Source organism: Lipotes vexillifer, unplaced genomic scaffold (assembly GCF_000442215.2).
Source record: "Lipotes vexillifer unplaced genomic scaffold, Lipotes_vexillifer_v1.1 scaffold554, whole genome shotgun sequence".
Classification (NCBI taxonomy): Eukaryota; Metazoa; Chordata; class Mammalia; order Artiodactyla; family Lipotidae; genus Lipotes; species Lipotes vexillifer.
The window spans coordinates 2759267-2770965 of record NW_006794635.1 but is presented as its reverse complement, the minus strand read 5'-3'; the positions used below and the strand labels follow the sequence as shown (position 1 = coordinate 2770965).

General features: G+C 39.4%; 1 protein-coding gene across 1 annotated transcript in view; it reads right to left on the bottom strand.

Moving 5' to 3' along the window:
• CEP162 (centrosomal protein 162) overlaps nt 1-11699 on the bottom strand; it is a 99119-nt gene that overhangs the window by 30213 nt on the left and 57207 nt on the right. The window contains exons 19-20 of the mRNA XM_007467329.1: nt 8796-8922; nt 7403-7566 (exon numbers count right to left, since the gene is read on the bottom strand). Of these exons, the coding sequence (XP_007467391.1) occupies nt 7403-7566; nt 8796-8922 (291 nt within the window). The remainder of the gene's footprint in view (nt 1-7402; nt 7567-8795; nt 8923-11699) is intronic.

Below are 11699 nucleotides of genomic sequence, written 5' to 3'. Positions count from 1 at the left end.
AGCACAGGTCACTGCCCCCACCCCTCTTCCGGGGAGCCTGTGCAGCCCGCCACTGCCAGGTTCCCGGGATCCAGGGACAATTTCTCAGGGAGAACACACGGCGGGCCTCAGGCTGGGGCAACGTCACGCCGACTTCTGCCGCCGCAGGACCGCTCCGCACTCCGTGCCCCTCCCTGCCCCCGGCCTGAGAGCGCCAGAGCCCCCGAGTCAGCGGCTCCTTTAACGCCGTCCTGTCTGAGCAAAAAGCAGACGCCCTCCAGCGACCTACACGCAGAGGCAGGGCCAAGTCGAAAGCTGAGCCCCTGTGAGCTGTGAGAACAAAGAAGAAAAAGGGAAATCTCTCCCAGCAGCCTCAGAAACAGCGGATTAAAGCTACACAATCAATTTGATGTACCCTGCCTCTGTGGAATACATGAATAGACAGCGAATCATCCCAAATTGAGGAGGCGGACTTCTAGAGCAAGATCTATGATTTTTTCCCCTTTTCCTCTTTTTGTGAATGTGTATGTGTATGCTTCTGTGTGAGATCTTGTCTGTATAGGTTTGCTTCCACCATTTGTCCCAGCGTTCTATCCGACCATTTTTTTTTTTAATTTTTTTCTTAATAATTAATTTTAATTTAAAGAACTCTGTTATACTTTACCTTCTTTCTATCTTTCCTTCCTTCCTTCCCTTTTTGAGACAACGAATCGTCCCAAATTGAGGAGGTGGACTTGGAGAGCAAGTTTTATGATTTTTTCCACTTTACCTCTTTTTGTGAGGGTATATGTGTATGCTTCTATGTAAGATTTTGTCTCTATAACTTTGCTTCCACCATTTGTCCTAAGGTTCTATCCTTCCCTTTTTTTTTTCCTCTAAATAATTATTTTTTTAATTCAATAACTTTATTATACTTTATTTTATTTTACTGTATCTTCTTTCTTTCTGTATTTTTTCCTTCCTTCCCTCATTCCTTCCTTCCTTCCCTCCTCCCTCCCTCCCTCCTTTCTTTCCTTCTTGCCTTCTTCCTTTCTTTTCTTCTTTCTTTCTTTCTTCCTTCCCTCCTTCCTTCCTTCCCTCCTCTCTTTCTTTCTTTCTTTCTTTCTTTCCTATTTCCTCCTACTTATACTAATTCTCTCTACTTTCTCTCCCTTTTATTCTGAGCCGAGTGGATGAAAGGCTCTTGCTGCTCCAGCCAGGAGTCAGGACTCTGCCTCTGAGGTGGGAGAGCCAACTTCAGAACACTCGTCAAGAAGAGACCTCCCAGCCCCACATAATATCAAACGGCGAAAATCTCCCAGAGATCTCCATCTCAACACCAGCACCCAGCTTCGCTCAACGACCAGCAAGCTACAGTGCTGGACAACCTATGCCAACCATATAGCAAAACAGGAACACAACCCCACCCACTAGCAGAGAGGCTGCCTAAAATCATAATAAGTCCACAGACACCCCAAAACACACCACCAGACGTGGACCTGCCCACTAGAGAGACAAGATCTAGCCTCATACACCACAACACAGCCACTAGTCCCCTCCACCAGGAAGCCTACACAACGCACTGAACCAACCTTAGCCACTGGAGACAGACATCAAAAACAACGGGAGCTACGAACTTGCAGCCTGCAAAAAGGTGAACCCAATCACAGTAAGATAAGCAAAATGAGAAGACAGAAAAACACACAGCAGATGAAGGAGCAGGATAAAAACCCACCAGACCTAACAAATGAAGAGGAAATAGGCAGTCTACCTGAAAAAGAGTTCAGAATAATGATAGTAAAGATGATCCAAAATCTTGGAAATAGAATGGACAAAATGCAAGAAGCAGTTAACAAGGACCTAGAAGAAATAAAGATGAAACAGACAATGATGAACAACACAATAAATGAAATGAAAAATACTCTAGATGGGATCAATAGCAGAATAAATGAGGCAGAAGAACGGATAAGTGACCTGGAAGATAAAATAGTGGAAATAACTACTGCAGAGCAGAATAAAGAAAAAAGAATGAAAAGAACTGAGGACAGTCTCAGAGACCTCTGGGACAACATTAAACGCACCAACATTCGAATTATAGGGGTTCCAGAAGAAGAAGAGAAAAAGAAAGGGACTGAGAAAATATTTGAAGAGATTATAGTTGAAAACTTCCCTAATATGGGAAAGGAAATCGTTAATCAAGTCCAGGAAGCACAGAGAGTCCCATACAGGATAAATTCAAGGAGAAATACGCCAAGACACATATTAATCAAACTGTCAAAAACTAAATACAAAGAAAGCATATTAAAAGCAGCAAGGGAAAAACAACAAATAACACACAAGGGAATCCCCATAAGGTTAACAGCTGATCTCTCAGCAGAAACTCTACAAGCCAGAAGGGAGTGGCAGGACATACTGAAAGTGATGAAGGAGAAAAACCTGCAACCAAGATTACTCTACCCAGCAAGGATCTCATTCAGATTTGATGGAGAAATTAAAACCTTTACAGACAAGCAAAAGCTGAGAGAGTTCAGCACCACCAAACCAGCTTTACAACAAATGCTAAAGGAACTTCTCTAGACAAAAACACAAGAGAAGGAAAAGTCCTATAATAACGAACCCAAAACAATTTAGAAAATGGGAATAGGAACATACATATCGATAATTACCTTAAATGTAAATGGACTAAATGCTCCCACCAAAAGACACAGATTGGCTGAATGGATACAAAAACAAGACCCATATATATGCTGTCTACAAGAGACCCACTTCAGACCTAGAGACACATACAGACTGAAAGTAAGGGGATGGAAAAAGATATTCCATGCAAATGGAAACCAAAAGAAAGCTGGAGTAGCAATTCTCATATCAGACAAAATAGACTTTAAAATAAGGACTATCAGAAGAGACAAAGAAGGACACTACATAATGATTAAGGGATCGATCCAAGAAGAAGATATAACAATTGTAAATATTTATGCACCCAACATAGGAGCACCTCAATACATAAGGCAAAAACTAGCAGCCATAAAAGGGGAAATCGACAGTAACACATTCATAGTAGGGGACTTCAACACCCCACTTTCACCAATGGACAGATCATCCAAAATGAAAATAAATAAGGAAACACAAGCTTTAAATGATACATTAAACAGGATGGACTTAATTGATATTTATAGGACACTCCATCCAAAAACAACAGAATACACATTTTTCTCAAGTGCTCATGGAACATTCTCCAGGATAGATCATATCTTGGGTCACAAATCAAGCCTTGGTAAATTTAAGAAAATTGAAATTATATCAAGTATCTTTTCCGACCACAACGCCATGAGATTAGATATCAATTATAGGAAAAGAGCAGTAAAAAATACAAACACATGGAGGCTAAACAATACACTACTTAGTAACGAAGTGATCACTGAAGAAATCAAAGAGGAAATTAAAAAATACCTAGAAACAAATGACAATGGAGATACAACGACCCAAAACCTATGGGATGCAGCAAAAGCAGTTCTAAGAGGGAAGTTTATAGCAATACAAGCCCACCTTAAGAAGCAGGAAACATCTCGAATAAACAACCTAACCTTGCACCTCAAGCAATTAGAGAAAGAAGAACAAAAAAACCCCAGAGTTAGCAGAAGGAAAGAAATCATAAAAATCAGATCAGAAATAAATGAAAAAGAAATGAAGGAAACAATAGCAAAGATCAATAAAACTAAAAGCTGGTTCTTTGAGAAGATTAACAAAATTGATAAACCATTAGCCAGACTCATCAAGAAAATAAGGGAGAAGACTCAAATCAATAGAATCAGAAATGAAAAAGGAGAAGTAACAACTGACACTGCAGAAATACAAAAAATCATGAGGGATTACTACAAGCAACTCTATGCCAATAAAATGGACAATCTGGAAGAAATGGACAAATTCTTAGAAATGCACAAACTGCCAAGACTGAATCAGGAAGAAATAGAAAATATGAACAGACCAATCACAAACACTGAAATTGAAACTGTGATTAAAAATCTTCCAACAAACAAAAGCCCAGGACCAGATGGCTTCACAGGCGAATTCTATCAAACATTTAGAGAAGAGCTAACACCTATTCTTCTCAAACTCTTCCAAAATATAGCAGAGGGAGGAACACTCCCAAACTCATTCTACGAGGCCACCATCACCTTGATACCAAAACCAGACAAGGATGTCACAAAGAAAGAAAACTACAGGCCAATATCACTGATGAACATAGATGCAAAAATCCTCAACAAAATACTAGCAAACAGAATCCAACAGCACATTAAAAGGATCATACACCATGATCAAGTGGGGTTTATTCCAGGAATGCAAGGATTCTTCAATATACGCAAATCTATCAATGTGATTAACCATATTAACAAATTGAAGGAGAAAAACCATATGATCATCTCAATAGATGCAGAGAAAGCTTTTGACAAAATTCAACACCCATTTATGATAAAAACCCTGCAGAAAGTAGGTGTAGAGGGAACTTTCCTCAATATAATAAAGGCCGTATATGACAAGCCCACAGCCAACATCATCCTCAATGGCGAAAAACTGAAAGCATTTCCACTAAGGTCAGGAACAAGACAAGGTTGCCCACTCTCACCACTCTTATTCAACATAGTTTTGGAAGTTTTAGCCACAGCAATCAGAGAAGAAAAGGAAATAAAAGGAATCCAAATCGGAAAAGAAGAAGTAAAGCTGTCACTGTTTGCAGATGACATGATACTATACATAGAGAATCCTAAAGATGCTACCAGAAAACTACTAGAGCTAATCAATGAATTTGGTAAAGTAGCAGGATACAAAATTAATGCACAGAAATCTCTGGCATTCCTATATACTAATGATGAAAAATCTGAAAGTGAAATCAAGAAAACACTCCCATTTACCATTGCAACAAAAAGAATAAAATATCTAGGAATAAACCTACCTAAGGAGACAAAAGACCTGTATGCAGAAAATTATAAGACACTGATGAAAGAAATTAAAGATGATACAAACAGATGGAGAGATATACCATGTTCTTGGATTGGAAGAATCAACATTGTGAAAATGACTCTACTTCCCAAAGCAATCTATAGATTCAATGCAATCCCTATCAAACTACCACTGGCATTTTTCACAGAACTAGAACAAAAAATTTCACAATTTGTATGGAAACACAAAAGACCCCGAATAGCCAAAGCAATCTTGAGAACAAAAAATGGAGCTGGAGGAATCAGGCTGCCTGACTTCAGACTATACTACAAAGCTACAGTAATCAAGACAGTATGGTACTGGCACAAAAACAGAAAGATAGATCAATGGAATAGGATAGAAAGCCCAGAGATAAACCCATGCACATATGGTCACCTTATCTTTGATAAAGGTGGCAGGAATATACAGTGGAGAAAGGACAGCCTCTTCAATAAGTGGTGCTGGGAAAATTGGATAGGTACATGTAAAAGTATGAGATTAGATCACTCCCTAACACCATACACAAAAATAAGCTCAAAATGGATTAAAGACCTAAATGTAAGGCCAGAAACTATCAAACTCTTAGAGGAAAACATAGGCAGAACACTCTATGACATAAATCACAGCAAGATCCTTCTTGACCCATCTCCTAGAGTAATGGAGATAAAAACAAAAATAAACAAATGGGACCTAATGAAACTTCAAAGCTTTTGCACAGCAAAGGAAACCATAAACAAGACCAAAAGACAGCCCTCAGAATGGGAGAAAATATTTGCAAATGAATCAACTGACAAAGGATTAATCTCTAAAATTTACAGGCAGCTCATGCAGCTCAATAACAAAAAAATAAACAACCCAATCCAAAAATGGGCAGAAGACCTAAATAGACATTTCTCCAAAGAAGATATACAGACTGCCAACAAACACATGAAAGAATGCTCAACATCATTAATCATTAGAGAAATGCAAATCAAAACTACAATGAGATATCATCTCACACCAGTCAGAATGGCCATCATCAAAAAATCTAGAAACAATAAATGCTGGAGAGGGTGTGGAGAAAAGGGAACACTCTTGCACTGCTGGTGGGAATGTGAATTGGTTCAGCCACTATGGAGAACAGTATGGAGGTTCCTTAAAAAACTACAAATAGAACTACCATATGACCCAGCAATCCCACTACTAGGTATATACCCTGAGGAAACCAGAATTCAGAAAGAGTCATGTACCAAAATGTTCATTGCAGCTCTATTTACAATAGCCCGGAGATGGAAACAACCTAAGTGCCCGTCGTCGGATGAATGGATAAAGAAGATGTGGCACATATATACAATGGAATATTACTCAGCCATAAAAAGAAACGAAATTGAGCTATTTGTAATGAGGTGGATAGATCTAGAGTCTGTCATACGGAGTGAAGTAAGTCAGAAAGAGAAGGACAAATACCGTATGCTAACACATATATATGGAATTTAAGAAAAAAAAATGTTATGAAGAACCTAGGGGTAAAACAGGAATAAAGACAGAGACCTACTGGAGAACAGACTTGAGGATATGGGGAGGGGGAAGGGTGAGGTGTGTTAGGGCGAGAGAGAGACATGGACATATATATACTAACAAACGTAAGGTAGATAGCCAGTGGGAAGCAGCCGCATGGCACAGGGAAACCGGCTCGGTTCTTTGTGGCTGTCTGGAGGGGGGGGATAGGGAGGGTGGGAGGGAGGGAGACAAAGAGGGAAGAGATATGGGAACATATGTATCTGTATAACTGATTCACTCTGTTATAAAGCAGAAACTAACACACCATTGTAAAGCAATTATACCCCAATAAAGATGTTAAAAAAAATAATAATAATAAAAAAAAACGAACCAGAGGGAGGCCCGTGTGGTTGGGAGGAGAGTGACCGGGGAGTGCAGTATGGATAGGGCTGGAGAGACAGGCAGGGTTCAGACCACATGGGGACCTCACAGGCTGTGCTAAGGAGCTTGGATTTACAGCTGCCCCTTGGTAACTGTGGGGCACCGGTTCCCAGACCCCTGCAGATACTAAGATCTGGGATGCTCAAGTCCCTTGTATAAAATGGTGTAGTATTTGCCTGTAACTCCCATATACTTTAAATCATCTCTAGATTACTTATAATACCTAAAACAATGTAATAAATGCTATGAAAATAGCTGCCAGTGAACAGCAAATTCAAGTTCTGCTTTGTTAAACTCTGTTTTTCTTCCAAATATTTTCAATCCACAGTTGGTTGAATCTGCTGGATAGGGAACTTGTGGATACAGATGGCTGACTGTATTCTCAGACTAATCTAAAATAGACTACACAAATAAACACAAACCAAAGTCAAACCGGCCATTTTAATGAACAGAATTTCGAGTATTTGATTTGATGACACAAAGCTATGAAGGAGTATTGAAGATAATAGGGTTCATCTATAGAAATACATTCTGAAATGATCATTACCTCAAGTTTCAGCTTCTCAATTTCTTCATTTGCTTCTTTAAGCCGAACTGCATCTTTATCCAGAAGTTCCTGATTTTCGGCGTACCACTGTAATCTTTTTTGCAGGCGAGTTATTTCTTGTTTATGTGTTTCTTCTAAAATTTTTATTTCATATAATTTTTCACCTATAAGATAAAGTAATACAATAACTCCATTTTAACTTTTCAAAATATGGAAATAAACTACATTGAAAGATTTTAAATGAAAACCAATGTCTCTCTAATGAAAGCATTAAGAAAAAAATAAGAGGCCAAAAACAACTGATGTATGTAAGTCTGTGTCTAGTTTAGTGTATTAGTAAAGGAGGATGAAGACTGTGTTCAGAGTCCAAATCCTCAAACTTGTAGCAAAGTTGGCATATAGAAATTTTTGATAAATCACTTGTTTTCCCACTGACTTTCATTATAAAAGTAAAGTCTTTTCCATGAAAATAAATGTTGGATTCAGGAGATAATAAAAATGAAGAATTCCTATAATTATATTAAAAAGTAACAATGGCAAACATTAGAGAGTGCTTCCCATGTAAGACTTTATTTAATACAACAAACATATGATGGGAATTATTGTTGTTATTCTATTTTACAGATGAAGAAAGTAAATTTCTTACAAACAGTAAGTGGATTTTACTATACACATCTTACACTGAAGATCATAGTATCACAGAGGAAAGATCCTTACTTTGGCAAACAAAGGGTTCTCTGATTAACCTTTCTAGCCCTGTGTTCTGCCATCCTAAGCCGCAATCCACAGGTGAATCCAAAAACACGCTCATGAAACACTCTTGAGCGGCCCCCTCCATTCGTTTACTCCTGAATCTCTCCATCTGTCAGGACCCTCAAATGCCATTCCTCTCTGAAACCCTTATTAGCACCCTCATGTTTACTTCTAATTTTTTTAATATTAAACTTTCTTATCTTACTCTCCTTCTGCATTCTTATCTTACTCTCCTTTGTTTTCCCTGGTGGGGTATACCATATCCATCCTTGTGTTTCTACAAACATAGTTTCTACAAACATTTGTTCATTTGGTAAACACTTGAGCGCTTATGTTTCAGACCCAGGTATAAAAAGGGAGACCATGCCCTGGAAAGTCACAGTTTAGCTGGGATGACTGTAAACAACTAAGCTTACAATGCCATGACTTCAAAACAATCTGTGACTTTCTTTGGTCTCACAATTATTGCTGCTAAGACCAATCAAATGCACATACCTATTAACTAATTTTTTTAAGTTTCTAAAATTACAATACACTTCAAGGAATAGCATTTTAATTATACTATCCAATTGCTATTACTTAACTCAAGATTAGAACAGTTAGGAGTATAAAGTTAAACCGTTTCAGCTCAGACTTTTACCTGTGGCATAAGCAATCTGGTCTTTGGCTTGGTCTCTCTCTTTCTTCACTTTTTCCAAGTCTACTTCAAGAGCCTGTTTGTCCTGCTTCAGTCTTTTGATGTCTTCCAATAAACTGTTTTTTTCTTTCTTGATATTCATAAAAATACAAAAGCAAATTATTTCCAACCACAATAAATTGTGGTAGAGAGTCTCCTTCACCCACGTCATCATGAACACTGCTAATTACTTTTCTAAATTTTAGCTTGACCTCATCACCATTCCCCTCCAAACGATCACGAGCTCCCCAGAGCCTACTAGAATCAGTTCTAATCACGTAACTCAACACAGCTTCCAAGCCCTTCCACTCTGCCGTTCTCACTTCTCCTGGGTTACTCCAATACCCTCCTAACCAGTCTGCCTCTTCCACACTCAGCACCTAGTCTTTTCTCCTCACAGTAGCCAGAGGAACTGTCTTCAAGAGTCAGTTAATGTCAGTCTTCTGTCTGAAGCTCTCTGGTGGCTCCCACCCCTCTTGGGGGAAGCCGACGGTCCTTACCATGACCTTCAGTGTCACAGAACCTAGTCGTGCCCGCTCCTCTGAAGCATCTCCTGCAAATCTCCCCCTCGCGCTCCACGCCAGCTGCAGAGACCTCCTGGCTGTTCTCTGAACCCGCCCAGCACGTTCCAACCCCACGGTGTTTTTGTACTTACTGTCTCCTCTGCCCTCACACAGCCAGGTGGTTCGTTCCTTCACTTTATCAGGATTTCTGTTCAAACGAGGCCCCAGGAAGGCCTTCCCTGATCATTCTAAAATGGCAACCCTCATCCTGACCCCCAGGTGTGCTGCTTTTTTTCTTCTTACACACTCATCACTGCCTGACATAGACGTTTACTTGAAAGCAGAACTTTACTTTGCTCATCCCTGTATCACAAATGCAAAAAAATGCTTGGCACATTTTTTAAAAAGTTAAATTCTCAATGTGCTCACATGCCGCACTCTCTCAACTGCCCTCATTCCTCGCCTTGCCAAAGTCATACTTATCCTTCAGAGCATAGTTCAAATGAGGCTATTCCTGATAATACCTGCCAGTGTACCTCTAGCACAGCATCTACTACTTTGTTTCATACAACACTTATTTGCGTACAAACCTTTTCTCTTTATTAGGCTGAAAGCTCTTTGGGGACCAAGACTGATTTTACTACTTGCTTACTTTATGGCACCAAGCACATGGCAGGTACTCAATAAATGTATACTGAACTGAACTCATAACTGCTGAATAAACTCCTGGGGCACAGTTGGTATATTTTACTTTCAAAATAAAAATTCTTAGAAACTTTCTATCACACTACCTTAGAATCTAAAATAGTCTTATGAAGAAAATAAATCCATTCATAAGGGCTTGAATAATCGTGGTTCTAGCTGTATCATTTCATTGTTTAATCTTCTGTGTGATCTTCTGTGGATGTCTTTTCAGGAGAGCATTGAATTTCTACAAGAACCTACTGTGTGAACACTCAGAGGCCTCTGCCTGTGTCTCCGACCTTTTCTTCCATCACTCTTGTCCTTACTCACCCACTTCTGCCTCAGGTGCCTCTGCATCTGGAAGGTACCAAGCCCAATCCTGACTCAGGGCCCGTGCTTCCCCCTGGCTGGAAGGCTCGGGCTTTGCACAGTGAGCTGCTGCTTCTCCTCCATTCCTGATGCAGACACCACTTTCTCAGACAGCAACCTCCTTGCCCACACGGCTGACAGCTGCCTTACCCCTGCCCTGCCTACCGTTAGTCTCTATTCTTATTTTCCTCAAAGAACTTACCTCTATTTGTAACTATTTCTTGTTCACTTATTATCTGTCTTCCCTGGTAGAATATAGGTTCCTAGTGAGCAAGGCCCATGTCTGTCTTGTTTACCTACTGTTTTTCCAACTCCAGGATGATTGCCTGACTGACTGGCCGAACTGCAGTCAGCCTCATCCTCCTCTCCACCCTGGGAATCTAGGACAGGGCCCAGGACCTTCGCTTTTAGTATGTGTCCATCCATAGTTTACAAAAAAACAATTCACATTTTAAGACTACACTAATTGGTATTAATTTTTAAGGTACAAATTAGACTACATAAGTAGGTTTGATATGAATACTGTATTACAGATTTATCTCAGTATGAATTTTTTGCTCTAAAACTATTTAAACTCAGAAAACCAAAGTGAATGAAAATTAACGCATGACATTCCATCTTTCAATATTTGCACAAATAAACACAACCCTAAATAATTTTTATCTTTAACACTTTTTCTTTTTTTGATTTCTTTTTTTTTTTAATCTTTTCTTTTTTGGCTGCGTTGGGTCTTCATTGCTGCGCGCAGGCTTTCTCTAGTTGCGGCGAGAAGGAGCTACTCTTCGTTGCAGTGTGCCCACTTCTCATTGCGGTGGCTTCTCTTGTTGCAGAACATGGGCTCTAGGTGTGCGGCCTTCAGTAGTTGTGGCGCACTGACTTAACTGTTCCGCAGCACGTGGGATATTCCCGGACCAGGGATCGAACCCGTGTCCCCTGCAGTGGCAGGTGGATTTTTAATTGCTGCGCCACCAGGGAAGTCCCTTTCTGATTTCGTTTAAGGTGCTCCCTGCCTTTGGTACTTTCACCATGATGGGTTTAGATGTAGATTTTAAATTATGTATCCTGAGCAGGACTCAATGTATTTCCTGAATTTGAGAATTCATCTCTTTTATTAATTTCTAGACAATTCTTAGCCATTACTCTAAAAAAAATTTAATTACATACTAGAGCATCTCACATCTCTGATATTTTTCTCTACTTTTTTGTGTTTCACTCTAAGCTCCTTAGATCTTCTAGTTTACCAATTTCTTCTTAGTTATGTATGATCTATTTAATTTTTCTACTTAATCTGTTTATTTTTCTCTGAATTTGC